At 39.1% G+C, this 25,385-nt stretch overlaps 1 protein-coding gene across 3 annotated transcripts in view; it reads right to left on the reverse strand.

Moving 5' to 3' along the window:
- Positions 1-24,767, reverse strand: part of LOC132404077 (ABC transporter B family member 1-like) — a 152,893-nt gene extending 128,126 nt beyond the window's left edge. Inside the window, exons 1-7 of one of the 3 annotated variants that reach the window (XM_059988085.1) lie at positions 24,588-24,767; positions 23,354-23,501; positions 18,877-19,157; positions 16,837-16,919; positions 12,596-12,701; positions 10,318-10,429; positions 565-739 (exon numbers count right to left, since the gene is read on the reverse strand). In XM_059988085.1, coding sequence (XP_059844068.1) covers positions 565-739; positions 10,318-10,429; positions 12,596-12,701; positions 16,837-16,919; positions 18,877-19,157; positions 23,354-23,465 — 869 coding nt within the window. In that variant the 5' untranslated portion in view covers positions 23,466-23,501; positions 24,588-24,767. Of the gene's footprint in view, positions 1-564; positions 740-10,317; positions 10,430-12,595; positions 12,702-16,836; positions 16,920-18,876; positions 19,158-23,353; positions 23,502-24,320; positions 24,560-24,587 lie in introns of those variants that run through there. The other 2 variants (XM_059988086.1, XM_059988087.1) reach the window with 2 other exon arrangements.
- Positions 24,768-25,385: the final 618 nt, after the last annotated feature.

Consider the following 25,385-nt stretch of genomic DNA (forward strand, 5'->3'; position numbering starts at 1 on the left):
GCACACTGAATTAATAATAGTTAAGAATGCTTTCTTCAGTAACCATACAACATTTGTTTCACAGCCATATCACAAATTACCACTAAACTCAGAATGTTTAAATCATGTAGGTACTTTTCATCATTAGGAGAGATAGCACATTAGACATTGAAATCTACGGTATGATTGATCTTTAACCATTGGGAGGGATTCTGTAAGGTGTGTCCATCTCCTTTTACAATATGAACGACAGTTGAGAAGAAGTCTTGAGCCATGTCCATTACATTTTTCATCCTGTTAAGATTCACTGAAGGAAGAAATGTATCCAAGTATCCAATTAAATGATTTTCACGTTTGCATTTTCATTCAAGACAGTACTGAATTCACAAATTATACCCAGGAACCAGTTTAAGCTGAGCAGCAACTTAAAGGAACGAAAGGAAAAATAAATATCATAAAAATATGATATCAGAGTTTATTGTGTACCACCTAAATTCCAAAGAGCTAATCTTGACAAGCCTCTGCATTTAAAACCTTTGATTTATTACAATTAAAAAGCTCATTTTCCAAATCCATGGCACCCACCTGTTTTCATCGAAAAATGCAATTTCTTGCTTTATAATGCTCCCAAAAAGTCTTTTCCGCAGTCTGGCCACCAGCCTATGACCCGCCAGAACAAAAAAGTAGGCACGGACAAATGAACAAACAGCACCACCAACATATATGCCGAAGAGAATAAGAATCATTCTGTCAAGTTCCGCTGAAAGGGAAACGAAAAGCAATCATACAATCTGATATTCTTAAATTGAAGATTAGATAGACTTCAAAGTACTACCTATTGAAGAGTTATAATAAGACTTCTAATGCTTCTTTTCCTCCATGTTTTTGGCTCTCATTTACTGCATAGAAAATGGAAAGGGGATAATATTTGTCTAATCATGTAGAATAACCAGATGCATTTGCCATTCATCAACTATGATAAAGCTTTACTATATTATTCCAAACACTACGTGTATCCATGACAGAGCTGACTGAAATCAAGTCAAGAAAGATCCTTTGCAACATACTTCTAATTTACATCTCATTGTTCATGTTTTCTTCTGTTCATTCCTTGCAATAAAATATTTCATGGAATGAATTTTAATCAGATCTAGAAACCAAAAATACCCTTATATTTCCAAATTGCAGCACCTCACCTCCTGCTTCATTGCAAAATTCCTTTCACCTTTATAATTTGGGTGTAAATGGTTAAAATTGTGAACTAATAAATTCACAAGGTCAAATCAGTCACAAAAAGAGAAATAAAATGAGGAAAGGAAACTTAAGATTGTGGAAGGGGTAAGAAAAATCAAAACGTATTTTTAATATATGAAATAATTTAGCATATGCAAATTAAGACTCGATTATTCAGTAAATTTCAATTCTTCTATCAGACAGTTTTTGAGGGATTATAAACCTTATTAAAAATGTCATTACACTATCAGCAAACAATCGCAAATTTCCACACTAAGCTTAACTAACAGCCCAGTCATTTTTTCCGACTCCCTCATCTTGGAGAGATGTCAGATTTTGTACACTGCCTCTTTATTTACACCACCTCTGGACTCACCTTTCATTATTCACAAGTTTTTAAATCACCTTCAAATTAGTACCATCACTTGAGTCACTGAAACCCTCCTGATCGCCACCTCCTGTTTTCTGAACCTGCCACACTCCTCTTCCACCTTTTTTTTCCCTAGCTCTAATTAAAAGCCATCAAACTGAAATATTAACTATTTCTCTCCCCACTGTTGCTGCCTTACTGCTAAAAATTTCCTGATTTCTTTTGCATGTGGCAGCCTTTTTGATGAGTTACAAAGTGCTTGTGCAATTGTTCTGGCAAGCTACTCACCAGTAGTCCTCCAGCAGTGAAAAAGACAATTACTAAAGTTAGTGGTTCACTAACAATCACATACAGTATAATGCACTGGTTTAAAAAGAGACCATCTTGACCATCACAGATGTATCCATCAAAAAGAATCCTAACTATTGCAAGACACTCCGAACACAAGATCTGTTGATGGCAAGATAAACTATAAGGGATCAGGAGCTAAGTGCTCATTGTACACAGCTACGTCAGCAAGTGCATTGATGATATTATTCTGTCCAAGAACATCACTACACACGCTAACCAGAAGCCATGGATAACCACAGAGGTGCGTGCGGTGTTGAGGTCCCACAACTCGGCCTTCAGAGCAGGCGACAAGACAGCTCTAACAACAGCAAGGGCCAAACTGTCCCGAGCCATCAGAGGGGCAAAGGGTGCACACGCCCAGCTAATCCACAGCCACTTCCAGGACAGCAGCAACACACAACACATGTGGAAGGGCATCCAGGACATCACCAATTACAGGACAACATCACGTGACTGTGCAGGTGATGCCTCCCTTCCAGATGCACTGAATAACTTCTACGCCCGGTTTGAGGCGGAGAATGACATGGCGGCAAAGAAGTCCACCCCTCCTACAAATGACCAGGTGCTGTGTCTTACCATGGCCGACGTGAGAAGAACCCTTTGCAGGGTCAAACTATGGAAAGCTGCTGGACCAGACAACATCCCTGGTAGAGTGCTCAGAGGATGTGCAGACCAGCTAGCAGATGTTCTCACTGACATCTTCAACATCTCCCTGAGCAGTGCCACCATTCCAACGTGCTTCAAGACCGCCACCACCGTCCCCATGCCGAAGAAGTCTTCAGTGTCCTGCCTAAATGACTACTGTCCCGTTGCACTTGCATCCATCACCATGAAGTGTTTCGAGAGGCTCATCATGAGGCATATCAAGACCCTGCTGCCCCCCTCACTGGACCCTCTGCAGTTTGCGTACTGTCCCAACCACTCAACTGATAACACCATTGCCACCACCCTCCACCTGGCCCTAACCCACCTGGACAAAAAAGACACATACGTTCGGATGCTGTTCATAGACTTCAGTTCAGCAGTCAACACAATCATCCCTCGGAAACTGATTGGATAGCTGAAGCTATTGGGCCTGAACACCTCCCTCTGCAACTTCCTGACTGGGAGACCTCAGTCAGTCCGGATCGGGAGCAGCATCTCCAACACCACCACACTGAACACGGGGGCCCCCCAGGGCTGCTTGCTCAGTCCACTGCTGTTCACTCTGCTGCCCACGACTGTGCTGCAACACACAGCTCGAACCATATCATCAAGTTCGCCAATGACACGACCGTGGTGGGTCTCATCAGCAAGAACGACGAGTCAGCTTACAGAGAGGAGGTGCAGCGGCTAACGGACTGGTGCAGAGCCAATAACCTGTCTCTTAACCTTCAGGAGAGCACGGAGCGACCACTCCCCGCTGAACATCGACGGCTCCTAGGTACAGATTGTAAAGAGCACCAAATTTCTTAGTGTTCACCTGGAGGAGAATCTCACCTGGTCCCTCAACACCAGCTCCATAGAAAAGAAAGCCCAGCAGCGTCTCTACTTTCTGTGAAGGCTGAAGAAAGTCCATCTCCCACCCCCCATCCTCATCACATTCTACAGGGGTTGTATTGAGAGCACCCTGAGCAGCTGTATCACTGCCTGGTTCGGAAATTGCACCATCTCGGATCGCAAGACCCTGCAGCGGATAGTGAGGTCAGCTGAGAAGATCATCGGGGTCTCTCTTCCCGCCATTATGGACATTTACACTACACGCTGCATCAGCAAAGCAAACAGCATTATGAAGGGCCCCACGCACCCCTCATACAAACTCTTCTCCCTCCTGCCATCTGGGAAAAGGCACTGAAGCATTCGGGCTCTCACAACCAGACTATGTAACAGTTTCTTTTCCCAAGCTATTAGCCTCCTCAATACCCAGAACCTGGACTGACACCTTACTGCCCTATTGTCCTGTTTATTATTTATTGTAATGCCTGCACTGTTTTGTGCTCTTTATGCAGTCCTGGGTAGGTCTGTAGTCTAGTGTAGTTGTTTCTTGTTCTCTGTGTTGTTTTTTCCGTAGTTCAGTCTAGTTTTTATACTGTGTCATGTAACACCATGGTCCTGAAAAACGTTGTCTCATTTTTACTGTGTACTGTACATAGCAGTTATGGTCGAAATGTCAATAAAAGTGACTTGACTTGACATGGTCTAAAGGGGCAAAGCTGACACCACTGATGCTCATTTGATCATTTGACCTTAAAAGTCAGTCACTGTTGGCATTTTCTCTTTAATCTGCATTTCTTGTTTAAAATTCATCTTTATGCTTGATTGTTAAACTTCAGTTCTATGTATTGATTTATACAGTTGTTCATTACTATTTGCTCATCATTTTCTTCCATACTTCTATGCAATGTTGTTTTTCCATTTTGCTTGCTGGCCCAAATCAAAATGATAATTCCAGTATCATAAAAGTAATAAACTTCCTATTAAAAGTCAGTTTGAATCTGGCAGCAATTTAGATTTTAAAGCTCTGAGCAGTTTTATTTTGGTTGGAAGCATTTACCTTTCTCAAAAGTTTGAGCTTGTTAGTTTTGTCTTTAATCACCAATAGCAGTACCAATGAGGTAGCTAGAAATGTTAATTACAGTCATAAATTTGTTGATGTAAATTGAAATATTTTCAGCTAGTGTGAGTAGGTGACATCTTGCAACACCATACTTGGAGTGAGTAATCTGAACTTAGCCAGATGGATCCTGCGGATAAGTTCTTTCCAACAATAACTTTCATTCACAGCTTGTTTAGGCTGAAATTTTGATATAACAAACACAATTTGGGGCTTGCAAGGAGGTGGAGGGAGCATGCGGTGAGGGCTTAGTAGGTAGTGACAGATCACAGGATACAGGATGATGATAGAGGTGAGTCCCTCTCTCTCCCAACTTTATTGATGTGTGATCTTCATTTGGGGCAGCATGATAGTGTAGTGCTCTACAGTACCAGTGACCTGGGTTCAATTCTCACCACTACCTGTAAGAGTTTGTACATTCTCATCGTGAGCATGTGGGTTTCTTCTGGATGCTTCAGTTTCCTTCCACAGTACTGGTTGGTTATTGTAAATTGTCCCATGAATAGGCTAGGGTTAAATTGGGGGATTTCTGGGTAGCACGGCTCAAAGGACCAGAAGAGCCTCTTCCTTGCTGTATCTTAATAAATAATTTTGCAGCACAAAAAAGGCACTCTCTGAATTTTAAAAGTCTGACCATTTCTTCAAAATGTGTTGTAGCAATTGGTCTCATTGTTGTGTTCCTCCACATAAACTGGTGTTTGAATTCCATTTATTTTTCTTTCTTTCTTCTGTTCCTTTAATCTATATTAATGTTGACATGTCTCTTCCCATAGCCTTGATAAAGCAAGAGTTTCTTTTACACCCTTTCAAAGCCATGGCATGCTCATTTGTTTAAGCTTTGAAACATTGAAAAGTCTTTTTATATTCTCTGCCCCTTGTCTATCTCTACAAGGTAACAATCTCTTTTGATCTTATAGAAACTATTCAACTTCATGTGTTTTTTGGTATTTGTATTTCTCAAAGCTCAGACAAAACCTTTACTTTTATTTTCTCATTTTAAAGCATTTTTCTATTCAACTTGTTACTCCTTTAAATTGTAAAATAATATTTTATTCAATGGACTCCAGTGATAATCTTGTAATGGTACAAAAGTCCATGTGTAAAATGATTTTTCTCCCCTGAATCTGTTTGTTATTCACACAAAGAAGATATCAAGGATATCAAAGATAAGTATCTGAAATAAAAGTGCAAAAACATAATTATGGTGTTCTCTTTTTCCTTTAAGTAATACTGAGTTCAGATGAGACCACCATGCCTTGTAAGAACTGAATTACCAATGCTGTCAGCTCACTGTAATAATCCCTTTTGGGTTTATAACCAAAATATTCAATTTTTGGTACTGTACAACATTAAATTGTATCACTGCTCATCTCTAAATCAACAATTATGCTTTAAATGTGTTTCATGTTTGCTTGTTTGCCACAGAATCCTGATCTTTTATTGAATGTCTAATCCTTTCTCTTTTTCTTTTGGGAAAGTATTCTGAAAATATTAAATCTTAATACTCGAGTATATCCAAGTCATATTTTCTTTACTCTTTCAATTAAGACTTCATCTTCCATTTCCTATTTTTATTCATCATTCTCAAATCATTACTCTAATTATCTTACTAATTCATCTCGCTAATTATCTTAACATTTAGTTCATCTGCTTGGTGAGGTTATTGATGTTTTCATTTGAAGCTGTTCAATTTGACGTGGAGGAAAAGAAAGAATTATTGCCCTCTGCATCAGTTATAAGGCCACATGTTGATCTTAATCTTCCTTTTTACAACCTTTTCATTGTTCCCTTCATTTGCACCTTCTCTGGTTAAAGTGAAGGCCCATATAAAGGGGCCTGGATCTCATGTAGGCATCAGCGAATGGCAGCTAGCTTCATGCCACATATACACCAGGCAGTGTTCCACTTCAGAATGAAAAGGAGCTAAGTAATTTTCTTTATATGCAAAGCCACACTATTTAGCCTGCCATTCACTATTGATCAGAAGCTTCGATTGTTAAAATCCTTGGCATGATTACTAGAGGTGTATAGATGCTGGCTAGTCAAGTCAAGTCACTTTTATTGTCATCTCGACCATAACTGCTGGTACAGTACATAGTAAAAATGAGACAACGTTTTTCAGGACCATGGTGTTACATGACACAGTACAAAAACTAGACTGAACTACGTAAAAAAACAACACAGAGAAAGCTACACTAGACAAGGGCAAATCATGCTTGACTAATCTGTTGGAGTTTTTTGAGGGTGTAACAAGGATGTTAGACGAGGGTAAGCCAGTGGATGTTGTGTACCTAGATTTTCAGAAGGCATTCAATAAGGTGCCACATAGGAGATTGGTGAGTAAAATCAGAGCTCATGGCATTGGGGGCAGGGTTTCAACATGGATAGAAAACTGGTTGGCAGATAGAAAGCAAAGGGTAGCAGTGAATGGGTGTTTCTCGGACTGGCTGGAGGTGACTAGTGGGGTACCACAGGGCTCGGTATTGGGACCACAGCTCTTTACAATTTATGTCAACGATTTAGATGAGGGCATTGAAAACTATATCAGCAAGTTTGCTGACGATACTAAACTGGGTGGCAGTGTGACATGCGAAGAGGACGTTAGGAGAATACAGGGAGACTTGGATAGGCTGGGTGAGTGGGCAGATACTTGGCAGATGTCATTCAATGTGAATAAATGTGAAGTTATCCACTTTGGAAGCAGGAACAAGAGGGCAGAGTATTGTCTGAACGGTGTAGAGTTAGGTAAGGGAGAAATACAAAGAGACCTAGGAGTCCTAGTTCATCAGTCTATGAAGGTAAATGAGCAAATGCAACAGGCAGTGAAGAGGGCAAATGGAATGTTGGCCTTTATTACAAGGGGAATTGAGTACAAGAGCGAGGATGTCCTTTTGCATTTGTACAGGGCCCTGGTGAGACCACACCTGGAATATTGTGTACAGTTTTGGTCTCCAGGTTTAAGGAAGGACATTCTGGCAATTGAGGAAGTGCAGCGTAGATTCACTAGGTTGATTCCTGGGATGGCAGGGCTGTCTTACGCACAGAGATTGGAGAGATTGGGCTTGTACACGCTGGAATTGAGGAGATTGAGAGGGGATCTGATTGAAACGTTTAAGATAATTAAAGGATTTGATAGGATTGAGGCAGGAAATATGTTCCAGATGTTGGGAGAGTCCAGTACCAGAGGGCATGGATTGAGAATAAGAGGTCAGTTATTTAAAACAGAGTTGAGGAAGAGCTTCTTCTCCCAGAGAGTTGTGGAGGTGTGGAATGCACTGCCTCGAAATATGGTGGAGGGCAATTCTCTGGATGCTTTCAAGAAGGACCTAGATAGATATCTGATGGATAAGGGAATCAAGAGATATGGGGACAAGGCAGGGACTGGGTATTGATAGTGAACGATCAGGCTTGATCTCAGAATGGCGGTGCAGACTCGAGGGGCCGAATGGTCTACTTCTGCACCTATTGTCTATTGTCTACTACAGACCTACACAGGACTGCATAAAGTGCACAAAAACAGTGCTATGGAGCAGGTGTTAAGGGACCAGGTGAGATTCTCCGTCAGGTGAACACCAAGAAATTTGGTGCTCTTTACGATCTCTACCGATGAGCTGTCGATGTTCAGCGGAGAGTGGTTGCTCTGTGCCCTCCTGAAGGTTAAGTGAACAGCATGTGGCTCTTCCTTTATTGAAATTATCTCATCTCAGATAGAGTAGAGGGAATAGATACCACACTGATGAACAAAAAAAGTACTGAAAAGTTGCAATAATATTAGGGAACACTGAAAGCGTCAATGGATCACGCTGCATCTGTGGAAAGGCAGCTAACCTTTCAGGTCTTTGATCGTTCATGAACCCAGAGCTCAACAGACGAGACACAAAAGGTGGTGTCTGATTCACTGAATACTTCTGAGCACTTTCTGAAATTATTTCCAATTTCCAAGTCCTTATGCTTTCTATTCTCGAGCCAAAAAAAGTTTCCATGGTTTTGCTCACTGACAGTTGGAGGAGACAGCCTTTAATAGTTTAACATAGAACATTAGTTGCTTATTTGCAAATCACTGAATAAAGCAAATAATGCTTAATATGAGATTTGTAATGTTTGGGAACACAGCAAATGTGCACATCAGTGTTTTAAATTATTTGGCGGAGGGGTTGGTATAGTGAAGAGAAGGACAGGCACATAGTTCTACATTTTTCTCCCAGTTCTGCACTGTGCCCTCATTTGCATGTACATAAACAATCCTTCAGTCATTAGATTTAATTCCTGGAATTTTCCCCTTAACACTAACATGGGAGTATGTTTACCAAAAGGACAGCAACTACAGTGATTCAGGCAGACATCACATCACCACTCAAGGGCAATTAGGCATGGGAAGCAAATGCTAATTTCTGATTCCCAGATCCAGAAAAAGATTTTTTAAAATGTTTCATTCTACTGAAAATTTTGGCTCACGTCTTTCCACCCTCAGTTTGAAACCAAGGACAAAGAAAATAGATGAGGGAGCCTCTTATGTGTAATACCATCAAATGAACTGTGGAAAGGCAGGTGAGATACGATAGTAACAGATGGAATTTTGTTATAGTCAATGGGAAAATAGTATTAAAATTAAGTTAAATTAATTTACTGTTAAAGAAATGAAAACTAAAAATGAAGAACCAATTTATGCCTAGTCACTTAAGTAATGAAGTTTTACTGAACCTCAAAGCAGAAAACTCAGTTTTCAGTAGGATTACTGCAACAGTTCATGTCTAAGGTCAGTGATTAATATGTAACTTTCATATACATTTAAACCATTAACACATAAAGGCCTTCGTCTTAGATCAAGGCCAAAGGTTAACCATGAAATACATCTGTCACATTCTGGACATATTAGAAAGAATTTAGCGGCTTACTTTCTTGTGAAAACAGCATCAATGCACCCTCTGGTGGATAGCTTTGACTCTCACACTTCAGTTTGGAAACAGAAGTTTACACTGAGGTCATACTGCCTGCACCCAATCACGACATACAAAATTAACACAAAGTATACCCACACTTGCATTTACTTGTTCAGATGCATAAAGTCTGCCATCCTTGACTTCGGTGGTGTGGTCTCAAAAGCAGTAGTGCATTTTGTGTTGTAATGAAGGAAATCCAAAGCTCCACTCAAAGCTTTAACAGCTGACAAAACCTGCACAGCTTTCCCAATTGTAAAATCTGCATGTGACTTTTTAATTAGCATTTTAAAAATATCTTATAGCTAAAAGGTAAATAAATAGGAACATTTATCAAAAATAGTTCACCAAAATACATACAAAACTAAATAACTAAATTATTCAAAATAATTATCTTTTTTAAATCTCATCTCATCATTTGCCTTCTGATCAACAACCGAAAAGCTCCACTAAAATCTTTGGGAGTCGGATCCTGCACCAGATTAAACCTGGCACAAAATCCAAGAAGCAATTTCCCAGCATAACATTAGGGACCACAGCAAGGTAAAACTCTGCTGCTGGGCTCTATGTGTTCAACATGTGATAATATATGCATCAAAGTTTTGATCTGACTGCCTTTTAAAAGGACTAAACACAGGCTGTTCTGTTTGCAACTGCCAGCATGACCCAACAAGATGTGGTCTATTGACATTATCTCAAGTATGAAAAGTTTTATATACAGTAGATGATACTTTATCATAAATTAGCCTTCAAATCACAATTTTTACCAATTTGCTCAAATTCATTCATTTATGACACTACCATTTCTACATCATCATGCATTTCACTGCTACAAAAGAAAATAATTCACATACCCATTGATTCCATTGCTGAATCAATGACCTTGCCAAAGAAAAATGGAGCCACTATCTGTGAAAGACAGGAGACAACAAGTGCCAGCATCCCACCAAGACAAATCAAAACTTCCTGTGGTAAAAGAAAATACTTCCTGGTTACTCGTAAGTACGATATACATGTGGTAATTTCCAACAAGTAATTTTACTGTGAGGAAATATTTAATTTACATAAATTAATAACTAAGAAACAGAAAAAAAGCAGAGATTGGTTGGAGTTTATTTGGTTCTTTAAATGCTTCAGTTATAGCAATGTGGAAATGGTGCAAAATATATTTAACATCATAATACTACTCCAATCTTTCTGATATTAAAATTGAAACCTCAGTAATATCCTCCAAGAGGACCATAAGCTTGTCACAGAGTTTGGAGACTTGCATGCCTCAATGACCTAGAGAGCTATGTTGGCTGGAGTCAGGTGCTTGTACTCTTGGCAGGGTCACCCATGCTAAACAGATTAGAGAGTTGAGGCCAGACTGAGAGTTGTCCATCAATCCTCCAGGTTTGGGTATTCAGTTCAGCCCCGGCTAGTCAAAAAAAATTGTTATGGAAACAGCAATGTTGAAAACCTTCATTGCTGCCCCAAATGGCAGTGTGCAACAGGCAGTAACTAACTCAGTAATACAATCAATGATTAAGCTCAAGAGTCTCAATGCTCAATCTTTTCTATCAGTTATACTTAACTAACAGTTATAACTTACTTTCTAGATTAACTAACACCAAGTTCACCTCTTCCAATAATGAGCATTTTCAATTTAATTGAGATGAAGAAGAATTGACACTCAAAAGAGTCAAACATTTAGCAACAGAACTAAAGAATTTGGTGGCTTGTAAACATCCATGGGGCAATTTGCCACAGTTGTTTTCTCACATCTTCAATCATGTAATATCTGTAGAATATCTGAAAACAGGCTTAAATTGTTTGTGAATTTTTAATGAGGCTTCTACTGTTACGTACACGTGACAGTGGTGTACTTGTCACATGACTGGTGTTGAAGCTGTACTGGACTTGATTTAATGGTCTTGTGATGGTGCAGTGACGTCATTTTCCCGCCAGTAGAGGTCATGTGACAGGTTTTTTTTTACAGGGTATAAAAGGAGGACCCCTCCCTGTGAGGAGGGGCCGTTCGTGGCTGGATTTGCCATGTTGACTTCATTCCACTGCGTGATTTAATGTTACGATGCAGTTTAGTTGAAAGGTGAAGTTTTACTTAATGCCTAAAGTTTAAAAGGTCATTGCCAGCAGTTTCTGTATAACACTGCTAGTTGAGAATCAGTGGAGAGTGAAGATCAGAGTTCGAGAGTTAAAAGATCGAGGGAATTCGATTTCGATGGTGAAACAGGTTCGACCTTGTTTGATCCTCATTCAGAAGGAATTCGCTGACTGTGCCCATGTTAATCCCTGTGAATAGCAGAAAGGATTGGGAACAGTTTTGTAAAGGAAAGGTCAGTGCCTTTAAGCCTTTACATTTCATCTTCGTAAAATTCTTCATGGGAAAAGTTCGATTTGGAACCATGGCAACACAACGTGAAAGAGAATTTAAATCGTCTTAAAAAGTCTCTCCCTCAAATGGACTGTAAGCATTTTGAACTTTTGCAATACTACTTTGAAGAACTGTTTTTGCAACATCGCTTTAAGAACTGTTTAAGCTTCCTTGCTTTAAGAACTTTTTAAGCTGCCGCACAGCAGCTGATTTCCGGTTATGTTAGTGATTTGTTTACTTTTGGGGGGTTTGTTTTCAGTGTTTAACAAACGTGTTATTTGTTATAAAAACCCCTGCCTCACTCATATATTTATTGTTGCTTGAATCTGTAACACTACCAATTGTAGTAGGAGAAGCACCAGACAACTTTACCTGAACAAAGATTAATATAATAGTTAAGGCAAACAATCCACTATTTACCTGAACAAAGATTAATATAATAGTTAAGGCAAACAATCCACTATTTAAAAAAAACCACCTCTTTTACAAAGTTACAGTGCCCAAGGAAGATCTCACTTTGAAGGCCGCAGTTCTGTAATTCAGTATATAAACACAATATTTTACCTATCACTTACTTAATTAAAATACATATAATTTATTTAAACAATCAAGCAAAAGTTCTTAAAACTCCTGATTAATCGAACAATATTACTTATAAACAACTCCAAGCATGCAAAATAGGATTACATGTCAAATACAAAATTCTTACTTTTAATGTGAAAATACTCATTGAGAAGATGATAAACAGCACTCACATCTTTGGCCAAACAGAAGAGACGCTTAAGATCAGCTTTACTTTTTTGGTCCCTTTCTTCTTCAATGCTTTGCACAATACGGAATATCTGCAACCTTCTCAGGAACCTGAGACAGAAAGTGATTAAAGACAATAACATCCAATTATTTCAACTAGAAACTTTAACAGATCATCCTACATTCCCTGTGTACCGAATACATAGAGCAGATACAATCCCAAAAACTCATTACAGAATGCAAGACCATTTGACAATCTTTCTGCAAGATCATTATTTCCACTCCCCACCTCCATTTTTCTCCTTTGCATACTTATCCAATAATTGAATCCTTTCCCAACAACTTTTCATATAGCGGATTCCAGTTTATGACTACTCACTGCACTTCCATTGTTTCTTATATTATATTTTAAGCTTTTAAGTTCTTCCACCATTAGAAACAGTTCCTTCTTTTTCCACAATGTCTAGATGCCTCATGCTTTGAACACCTCTTAAATCATTTCTCAATATTTCCTGCTCCCAGAAGAATAACACAAACATCTCATATCCTAGTAACTTAAATCCATCTTTCCCAAGATCTTTCTGATAAATCTTCTTGTAACTTCTAAAAGTCCTTCCAATCACATGGTGAACAGAAATGGATACAATATTCCTAGTGGCAGCTGAACCAACATAAGTTCCTTGTATTTAGTCTATATATCATTCTTCTTACCTAAATGCTTCAATTACATTTCTTCTGTCATTCATCCCCCAATCTCACCCAGCCTATTTATATCCTTGAAGTCTACCACCATGCTTCTCACTGTTTACCTCACCATTTACCATACAAGTTCAGAAAATTCTGAAACAGAACCCAGCTTATTAACATACAATGCATATTAAACAGTGGCCATCTTTTATTTCCTGGGTACAGTGGTAAATTTACCTACCAACACCTATGTCTTTGAGATGCGTGGGTGAAAAATGGAGCACCTAAGGAAACCCAATCACAGGAACAATATGCAATTCCACACACATATTGAATCCAAGGTCAGGATTACACCTGGTTCTTTGGAACTGTGAGACATCACTGTGCTATCTACAGTACTGTGCAGAAGTCTTAGGCACACACACACATATATATATATGGCTAGTGTGTTAAGACTTTGTAAATCTGATGCGAGCAAAGGATGTTAGGAATTTCGAGTATGGAGCATCATGGGACTGGTGTGGGACAGGTGGCAAAGACTAAGTGCCAGGGGAAGGCGGTGGCATGGATGCAGACACACCCAGCTCTGAGACACCAGGCAAGGTCATTTGATTCCAAACAATTGATCATTACAGAATGTCTCTCTGGTGCTTCTTTCTCAACACCCCCCCCCGCCTTTTCTCACTATGATTCCCCTCTCCCTGCCCCTTCCTACTCTCAGTCCACAATAGAGACCCACGTCAGAATCAGGTTTATCAGCACTCACATGTCACAAAATTTGGATTTTTTTGCAGTAGTACAGTACAATACATAAAATTACTATAGTACTGTGCAAAAGTTTTAAGCACATGTACATACGAGCCTAAGTCTTTCGCACAGTCCTAAGTAAGCTGTACTCTTAAGTTAAAACTCTTGCACCTTTGAATTTGCTCCTTTTCGATAGCTCTCTATCTTTCCCACAGGCCAACAGTCTATTGAATACTGTATACCCAAAAGGATAATGGTACGTCTATTACTTCTTAACTCTAGCTTAATAAAATGTCTCTTCCCAAGTGAGCACTATTCCTTTAATCAGTAATATTACATGTCTTCTTCCTTACTTGAATCACTGAAAATTTAGCAATTAATCCTATCCTGAGGTAGGAATTATGCTGTGACAATATAATAATCCTTTGCAGTTATCTGAACTGTAGCTTACCAGAGTTATTTTGATATGTGCACTATGGAAATGATCTGCCTTGTCTAACGGTAAGTCTGTCATACTACTCAAACCTGATGATAAATATTAAAATTATCCTAATTTTGATACAACTGGAAAAAGCAGTCATCTATTATTTTTGCATCTCTCTTAAATTGTTCCAAATCTATTCACTAACAAACACTAGAGCATAAGATATGGGAGGAGAATTAGGCCATTTGTCCCATTGAGTCTGCTCCACCATTCTAAACAACTAATGTCAACGTATAATCACAGTCCTCTACTTCATTGGCACAACAACTGTTTTAACCACAACAATGCTTCAAGGAAAAGTGCCCAACTGATATATACAGTGGCATGCAAAAGTTTGAGCACCCCTGGTCAAAATTTCTGTTACTGTGAATAGCTAAGCGAGTAAAAGATGTCCTGATTTACAAAAGGCATAAAGTTAAAGATGACACATTTCTTTAATATTTTAAGCAAGATTACTTTTTTATTTTCATCTTTTACAGTTCCAAAATAACAAAACAGAAAAAGGACCCGAAGCAAAAATTTGGGCATCTTGCATGGTCACTACTTAGTAACACCCCCTTTGGCATGTATCACAGCCTGCAAAACGCTTTCTGTAATCAGCTAAGAGTCTTTCAATTCTTGTTTGGGGGATTTTCCCCCATTCTTCCTTGCAAAAGGCTTCTAGTTTTGTGAGACTCTTGGGCCGTCTTGCATGCACTGCTCTTTTGAGGTCTATCCACAGATTTTCGATGATGTTTAGGTCAGGGGACTGTGAGGACCATGGCAAAACCTTCAACTTGCACCTCTGGAGGTAGTCCATTGTGGATTTTGAGGTGGGTTTAGGATCATTATCCTATTGTGTAGAAGCCATCCTCTTTTTATCTCCAGCTTTTTTTTTCTTTACAGACAGTGTGATGTTTGTTTCCAGAATTTGCTGGTATTTAATTGAATTAATTCTTCCCTCTACCAGTGAAATGTTCCCCGTGTCACTGGCTGCAACACAAGCCCAAAGCATGATTGATCCACCCCCGTGCTTAACAGTTGGAGAGGTGTTCTTTTCATGAAATTCTGCACCCTTTTTTCTCCAAACGTACCTTTGCTCATTGCGGCCAAAAAGTTTTATTTTAACTTCATCGGTCCACAGGACTTGTTTCCAAAATGCATCAGGCCTGTTTAGATGTTCCTTTGCAAACTTCTGAAGCTGAATTTTATGGTGAGGATGCAGGAAAGGTTTTCTTCTGATGACTCTTAGATGAAGGTCATATTTGTGCAGGTGTCACTGCATAGCATAACAGTACACCACCACTCCAGAGTCTGCTAAATCTTCCTGAAGGTCTTTTGCATTCAAACGGGGGTTTTGATTTGCCTCTCTAGCAATCCTACGAGCAGTTCTCTCGGAAAGTTTTCTTGGTCTTCCAGATCTCAACTTGACCTCCACCGTTCCTGCTAAATGCCATTTCTTAATTACATTATGAACTCAGGTAACAGCTACCTGAAAAGCCTTCTCCTGCTTTGTGGGCATCATTTATTTTAATTTTCAGAGTGCTAGGCAACTGCTTCAATGAACCTATGGCTGCTGGTTGTTGGCACAAGGCTTGGGGAGTCAGGGTGTTTATAAAGCTTTGAAATTGCATCACCTGGCCTTTTCTAACAATGACTGTGAACAAGCCATAGCCATAACAAGCTAATGAAGGTCTGAGACCTTGGTAAAAGAGATCTGAAAGCTCAAATCTCTTGGGGTGCCCAAACTTTTGCATGGTGCTCCTTCCCTTTTTTCCCCCACTCTAAAATTGTACAAGACAAAAATAATACACTAATCTTGCTTAAAATGTTGAAAAGAATGTTTCATCTTTAACTTTACGACTTTTTGAGATCAATTCATCTTCTACTCACTTAACTATTCACAGTAACAGAAATTTTCACCAGGGGTGCCCAAACTTTTGCATGCCACTGTATTTTGGTGGTGTCAGTGAGGAAAGATTGCTGGCAGAAGCACCAAGAAATTCCGCAGCTTTTCCTGGAAATTGCCACAGATCCCGACATCTAGCTACAGGTAACAATATCACACAGTTTCAGCACATTCTAGACTAGTATTCAGTCCAGTAATAATAGAGTCAAGTTCATACTTAAGTCAGCCCTGGATGTTTCACAGATGAACCAAAGCTTTAACCTTAACCTTCATCACATTCATGTTTTCTCAGTTTTATCTGATCACCTTGTCAGGTATTACTTGCTAAAGTTACATCCAGAACATAAAAACTTTCAGAAGCAATTAAACTGCAACAGAACAAAGTATAACTGCTTAGTAAGATGCATTTAGAGTTATTCAACAATTTCAGTGTCCTTTACCTGTTACAAAAAACACAAAAGGGGAACTCAACCAGGCTGAATACCACGGTAGAAATACAAACAATCTTGAAAGTTAGATGCATCTGTCAATGGGGGGAGAAAAGGTCTTATTAAAAACAATTCAGTTAACATAATCTTATAAGTTTTTAATCTTCATGCACAAAAACAGTATGATATATAATCTATTTTATATGGGATAACATTGCACAGTAACTATTACACGACTGTAAACACAGATCTGGATATCATGTAGGTTATCTAGATTACAAATCATGCACTTTTAAATATAGAAAATGTACAGTGGATCCTATTCTAGAAGAAGAATATTAAAAGAAACCACGGAATCTGAAATGACAAGATTCCTTTTTCCAAGAACACTGATGAAAGAAGAGATCAAACAGTCCAACTCTGATGGCTCCTAGTTACAGATCATTTCTCAATAGAACCCATAAAGTTGATCATTATACTATATGCAAAGTAAGATTTTAAACTATTTCTATAGAAGAGGAAGTTCTTTTGACAGAAAATGTGAAGCTTATTACCTATAAACAGACCTAAATAACTAAAATCAAAGCCATTTTAAGTCTTGTTCCTCAGTTTGCAGGGTATTTGCAAACATTGTAAAGATTATTTGTTAGATTAAGATGAACAGAAAATACCTGTATAACTATCTTGTTTGGGGATGTGAAGTTACTTTATTTCATACAGTAGGTTTTAAAAAATAAACCAACAGCCAGTCTCTGATTAAAATTGATATGTGACAAAGGATAGTGGGATGTGGACCTGATTCAGCCTAGAACAATAACAGAACTGATGCCTCAATCAAAAAAATAAGAAAAAAGTAATTTCTACAGAGTTCTGCATTCCAGGAGTACGCTGTGTTCATACAAATCTTATCACAACTTTTTATAAAGCAAAGTCACGAAAAAACATGATTTTTTTTAAAACTGTGCTTTATTTACTTTTATTCCCACCATACACATATTCTGTAAGATTACATTTTATTCCTTATCTTAAACCTTTATGTTGTGCTTTGTGAATTCCCTAAGGGTGAAATGCTGTTACCAAATGGCCATAAATTAGGGGTGTCCTGTATTTTCTTTAGTTCACACAACTTTGAGCCAGACATCCATAACTTTTGTTAATGCTGTGAAGCAGATTTAATAACTTTTAAATAGAGCCAATATTCAGGGAATTTAAAAACATTTAAAACTGATGTAAATAATTTAAAACTAAATGTCTAAAAGAATAGAGTTAATCTAAATCACATTATCTTTACTGATCAGCAAGTGCTTTAAAGGGAAAAATATAAATAATATACCTTTTCTAATCCACTGGACAAGAATTACCAATGTAGCACGTGGGATCTTCAATAGTTGGCCAATTTAACCCACTGTGGGATTGGTAAGATAATTCATCAATATCCCACCTAGGCCAAGCTCTGCCAATATACTCCACACGGATTCCATCCGCAGAGCATAATAGATAGTAATGCTAATGCCTCACACCTCTAATAATTCAGGTACAATTCTAAGCTTCAGTGCTTTCCATGTGGAGTTTGCATGTTCCTTCTGTGACCTTATGGATTTCTTCTACATGCTTCAGTTTCCTCCTATATCATAAGGACAGGCTGGTTGATGGGAAACTTAAAATAGCCAATTACCCTGCTGTAATAGGTGGTATGAGAATCAACGTGGATGTCATAGGCACGTAAAAGAAAATAGCTTTCCAGGAAGAGATTGTTCCAAGTACCAGCATAAGCGCAATGGGTCAAGCAGCCGCCTTCTATGTTAGAAGGACATATGAAGTAATTTACAAAATAGGCATTATCACATTTAACCCGCCAGTCTCAAACATACAGTATTTAGCCAATATTTACTCCTAAGGTTATGGTCCAACTGTGGTGGTTCCAAAGCAAGGAAGATTCAATACACTTTTGCTCCCACTTGTCCAAAATATATAATCATATATCCCTTACAATTATTAAAGCAATGTTTAATACAAATTTAAAAAATTACACTGATCAAAAGCAGCATTTACCTCTTTATAACTCTGCGTGACAAGAACTGTAATTCCTTTGGCAATTGTATATGCAACCCAGAGACCTGAGATGGTGAAACTAATCAGGTGCAGGAATTCCCTTTTCCTTTTAAGATTGCAATTGTTAAGATCATCAATCTGTTTCAGGGCAATAGATTCCATTGTCAAGTAAATTACTATAAGAATACACGTTTTCATTGTGCAAAATGCTGCAAGATCAAAAGTTGACTTCCAGAAGCACCACTTAAGTACATCGTTTTCCAAATAGTGAGAGCGACCACCTTGGAAAAAAAAGTAAACAGGTGAAATAAAAGGTCAGTCAAAATGAATGGAAGGCAACGCCACAAAACAGAATTAAGTATGAAATGTATGTATTTTTTAAAGTCAATTCTAAGCTTTGAAAATTTCCTACGTACATACTTCTACATTTCAACATAACTGAAATTAAATATTCTCATTTCTTATTGATACCTAAAAGCTTTTACCACTTTAAAACATGAAAAAGAATTAAATATTCTTAAGTATCTAAAATACTTTATGGAACATCTAACTTGAAATTTTCTTCTCCTGTTCGATAATTCTACATGTAGCAGTTACTTTTGAACAAATCAAAACCACTTGAACTAAGCACTGGGGGGGTGGCGGGGGGGAATACTCTATGATACGCTCACTATCCATTCAGTAGTTTCAAACTGCATTCGAACTTTTATTAAGAAATCAACAAAATGAACAATCTGAAAAAAAGATAACGATGAATTAAACTAAAACTAGTGATATAATGAAATAAACAGACTTAGTGTATTAAACATACCTCAATCAAGCATTCTTAAATGTATTCAAAAATATTCAAGCATATTTGAGTGAATTAAATGGTCAAAGATGATACCAGCCCTAGCCCACCCTCAAGCTCCACCCACTGGCCCAAAGACAAAGCATGAATATGTAACTGAACTCTCCACTTCTACCATGCCCCAACCCACATGACTAACTATGCATAATAAACACACAACAAAATACAATACAGATAGAAAATAGATACATAGCTCCTGCACTACATATTCAAGGTAAACTACCAGAACCTCACTCCCCAGATATTACTTTATTGAAAATACAGTATGTCAAGACAACTGCTCAAAATTTGTTCCCCCAATTCCAAGTGCACCCCTATTCTACTCATTTACTACCTTTAACGTTCTATTAGATGGCCAGTGACACTACTCATCGAAACACAAGCAGAAGGATGAGATTTTTCCTCTTGGTGCCCAGGACACAAAGATAAAATGTTATTTAAAAAAACAACCCGTCTGCACAGATGTATTGAATAATCAAATTGTTAACTTATGGAGCTCAAAAATTTTAATCATTTCACCACCATGCAGCTTTGCTGTAACACTCATCTGAAAAAGTTCAAAATTTTGATCTAGGGCATGATTAAAAAGTAACTGTCAACCATTAATTCCAAACTTAGCAATTACCCATATCTGACCCAGAAACTGGCAGCATTATCAAGAACAAGAAACAAAGCAAGTTTCTATTTAATTAGGTCTACTAAAGACTTTGACAGGTATTGTTTTTTTTGCATCCATGTGCTCTCATTAATTAAGATTTTCATTCACTTAAGTCTAGTTTTGTAGTTCTGATGAAAGGTCACTGATCTGAGAACATTAACTCTGCCTTACAACAGATGCTTCCAGCATTTTTTGTGTTTACCTCATCGTGATAAGGAATAACACATTAACTCCGGAAATCTGCATTTGCTTTGAAAGTTTATTTAACTTGTCAACACTGAATAGGATCAAAAGTTTACTGAAAGAATGTTTAAGATGATAACGTTACAACAATCAAATTGAAACTCTTCTGTCCCACCACATCCAATCACAAGTAGCCAGTGATAAATAAACAAGAGAAGAATGAGTCCTGACAAAGGGTCTCAGCCCGAAACATTGACAGCGCTTCTCCCTATAGATGCTGCCTGGCATCTTCCACCAGCATTTTGTGTGTGTTGTTAAAAGAAGAATAGGCCCGTAAATGTCTCCATCAAACAAAGCCAAAATACAAGTCTAAAAAGTCACAGTTGAGACATTTGCAATCACTTACATCTCGAAGAGCAAGGTAACTGATCAATCTGTCTTTTTCTATAAACCTACCAGCAGAACTTCCATGGTTTTTCTTTGTTTCATGGCTAACTGGAGAAGATGAATCTCAGAGTTGTATACGGAGACATGTATTGATAATAAGTGAACCTTTGAACCTTTCTGAACCTCTTAAACCAACTTAATGCAAAAGAAAGGCTTGATATAGTGGATGCAAAGCTAGCTGTCAATCTTCACCACAATATAGTTCAATTGTATTTGAAGACTAACCCCGTCTCTAGTACAGGTACAACACTGATCAACATGACAATGTAGAAAATTACCCAGGAATGGCACTATCATAAAATGTAGAACAATTCTAATCTTGGCCATTAATACCTCTTCATTACCTGCAATCATTAGTGAAGGAATGGAAGGACGATCTCATCAGCTGTGCTATTAAGCAACCAATAACCAGCTTACGAAAATAATGATGGGACATAAACAGCATCAGTAGAATGATGCTCAATTTACAACCCTAAACATCGATTCCTTCCACCACAACCCAGTGTGGCCACAATGGGCAGCACTCATACAATGCATTGTCAAAACTTGTCAAACCTCTCCAGAATATACCTCACTGTGACTGGTAGCTTCTGTACTCCAAAATGTTCAAGGTGGCAAGCACCTTTGGAACAGGAAATTTTCCTCTGCAGCAGACATCTAGTAATGACCATCATTAAGTGCCATGTCATATAACGTGGGCAATCATGGTCGAAGATGAAAAATGAGCAACATATACCAACCTTGCTAGCAACATCCACTGCACATCTCCCAAGTACAGAGTACAGAAGCCAGCAATGATCTTATAGAGGCATACAGAGGTAAGGGACATAGATACAGAGGGCATTTAGTATCATTTGTGGATTTGGGGGAAATAAGAATGAGAAGGCAAGGGTTTAAGTTGAGTGGGGAAAGATTTACTAAGAACTTGAGGGGCAACAGAGTGTAAACAAGCTACTTGAAGCAGGTAAAATAATGCCTTTCAAAAGACAGTTGGACAGGTATATGGATTGGAGCAGTTTAGAAGGGTATGGGCCAAAACCCAAGCAAATAAGACAAGCCTGGATGGCCTCTTGGTCAGTTGTGCTAAAGGACCTGTTTCCATGTTGTATGATTCTTTCGAACAGAACTTTGTCTTTGCTCAAGACAACGAGATTGCAGTGCTACTCCAGTCCATGCAAAACAGACATTCACAATGTGAGTGGTGCCGCTCAATTCAAAAAATAATCCCATATTTACATGCAATATGTGACCTTGATAGTCCATAACACTCAAAGGCTATTGGCAAGCTGGGGTGTAGCATTATTTAGCTACACAACAGCGCTAGAGAAGAAGCTATTTTTCAGTCTTAATAAGAAATTCTTAAAGTGTCATCAAAGAGTCTTCGGGAGGTGGAGTGAGGTTAACATGGCACTAAACGGTGACTCGTTTGCTTGCATCTTCGGAAACAACTCTATTTCCATCTTTAATATCTTTATTTTCCCCTTTCAGAGCTCTTTTGAAGACCCTGACCTGGATTTACATGCTGACTACGGTTCCTTGTGGGAATGGGACCTTTCCTCAGGGTTTCAGGACTGGCCGTTGAGAGTCCGGCTTGAATTCGGAAGCCCAAGATCTTGGGGCCCTGGAGACGGGAGTTCAAGGGTCGGTGTCACGGCAGGAGGTCCGTGTGTTGTCGGGGGAGTCGGGATATCTGCTGTGGGCCCAAAGACCCCGGATCTTTGCGATCTTCAGGCACAGAGTTCAAAAAAAGCGACATAACAGACTTTTAACATCATAAAACAGTTGTTTGTTATGTCTCCCCGCTCACTGGGAAAATGGAGGCACCTCCCTCTCCCTTATTAGGGAGAGAGAGAATCTGCAGTATGTTGAATGCCAGGTGAAACGTGAAGTCTTCGGGGTACTGCTATTGCTTTGCTCACGCTTGGGTGTTCGATGGCAGTATCGATGCCAATGCTTTTTTTTGCTGGTGGGGGGGGGGGGATTGTTGCTCGCTGCCGCTTATCGCGGGAGGAAGGGGAGCTGGGGTGGACTTTGGGGTTCTTACTTTGTCATTTATTCGTTAGGGCACTTCTCTGTTTTCACGGATGTTGCGAAGAAAAAGCATTTCAGGATGTATACTGTATACATTTCTTTAACATTAAATTGGACCGTTGAACCTTTGAAGAGTCAGTCTATATTCATATAGAGTCTATGTAGTATAGTATCATATAGTCATGTTATCAAAAGCTATCATTCTATTTATGCAAATGAAATGTTTTTAATTTCCCACTTTATGTGGGAATAAAAAACTTCTTGAAATCAATTAGCTCTTGCCAACAACAATGATAAAAATACATTACCTAAAATCCAGAGCATGATGGTAGATATTCCATCCACAAATAGAATTATATTAATAAGAGGGATGAATCTAACAGCAGGCAATCTGTAATAGTATATACTATCTTGCGCCATTTTTCTTGCAGCCTCTCCTATTCTTTTTACACCAACCTGAAACAAAATTAAAACAATAGTCAACATCACATGATTTAAACAACGGTCTGCAGACACACACAAACATGTTTTGGGGGCTGAAAGTCATCATAAGGAAAATTACTTTGTAATTCTTCTCAGCTTCCATAGTTTTGTTTTAAGCAAATCTGTAAGTCACATGCAACATAGTTCCTTACTGCATGGTCTATTTCTGTTGCAAAATTTCAGCATTACAATGCACATTCTACTGAAATATTATCATTTTAGTTTAGGATTCACTTGTTTAATCAATTGTCGGAGGTTCCAGAAATAATCCATATTTAAAGTCCAAGAGATTTCATCACCATATTCTCACTGAAGATACAGAGAAGCCATTGTAAATCTATTTGGAAAGGAAATAAAACCATTTGACTGCATTCTACAAAAAGCACAGAGGATTTTATACAAGAGATTGGACAGCTTTGTCAGTAAGACAAGATCAGAAGATACCACGGCAAAAGACATAAAAAATGGCAGTTCAAAAAGCATGTGCAAAAACGAAATTCCCATTGAGAGGCAGTTATACAAACACCTATTAATTATGAAACTGTTCCCAAACTGTAGATAGGAAAAAGGAAAACACTCAATAATTTAGCGACTGCGATAACTTTAAGACACTTTACATTCAAAATATACTGCTTGAATAGTTGTCAAGCAATAAATTCAGCAAATTAATTTGATTTTCGGATGCAGCCCTTCAGACGGCTACATCGCGTCAGCCTGGAAACCCATCCATCCCCCAGTGACAGTACCAGTGATGCTGGCAGAATCTGCATGCTACGGCCGAACAAACCGTACCCTCGATCGGGAAGGTCGCTACAAAATACTGCGATTTGCGGTACCGTAGATTATCGTGCAACCCCTACAAGACCCAATCCAGATAACGGCGCTGTCCTTCACCCGTCCTCAAGCGCCGGCCCTGATGGCACCGAACGCCGAGGCGATATTGCAGGTCTCAGGCGCTCGGCATCCGCCGCTGCACTCCCACAATCAGCAGGGGACGGCCGCATGGAAGGGACCAGGGACGGCAGCTACCGCCCTCACCGCACCCACACACTCACTCACCAGCTTCCGACGCTGCTCGGCTCCACTCCGAGCCTTTCCGGCAGCCCATGGAGATGAACCGGAAACCTCCACCGCGCTCGCGCCAGGTACAGGAGGCGGAGCTCCACGCTCGCCCGGTACAGGAGGCGGAGCTCCACGCTCGTCCCGGGTACAGGAGACGGAGCTCCACGCTCGTCCCGGGTACAGGAGGCGGAGCTCCACGCCCGCGCCAGGTACAGGAGGCGCTTCAGATGCAGGAGGCGGAGTTTCAGTCTTGTGTCAGGTGCAAGAGGCGGAGCTCTAAGCATGCTCCAGGTGTAGGGGGAGGAGTTCCAGGTTCATGTCAAGTGCAGGTACAGGGGCAGAGTTCTATGCACGTTCCAGGTGCAGGGGCAGAGATACAGGCTCCTGTCAGGTGCAGGGGCGGAGTTATGTGCAGCTGTTGTGTATTTAATATTTTAGTAATATTGCAAATGTATTGTTTGATTAAGCATCCTTTATGTAAATAATTCATTACTGGTTATATAAAAAGTACATGAATGGCATATATCATCATGCCGCCACGTCACATGCACACTCCTCGCTTAAACAAGTAAATTTAAAATGAAGCCAAGATGACTAATTACCTGTTGAAGTACAGTGAGACATTCGAGTTTTTAAAAATCACAGCACTTTTTTTCTTCACGAGGTGAATGAAACATGTACAAGTTTTTTTTTAAAAAGCCAGAAAACAGATGAATTCATGGGTTCATAAACAGTGAGTACTGGGTGATAATAATCATAAGTAAAAAAAGACCAGAAATGGCTGATTACATCAGA

The sequence above is a fragment of the Hypanus sabinus genome, chromosome 13, assembly GCF_030144855.1.
Source record: "Hypanus sabinus isolate sHypSab1 chromosome 13, sHypSab1.hap1, whole genome shotgun sequence".
Taxonomy (NCBI): Eukaryota; Metazoa; Chordata; class Chondrichthyes; order Myliobatiformes; family Dasyatidae; genus Hypanus; species Hypanus sabinus.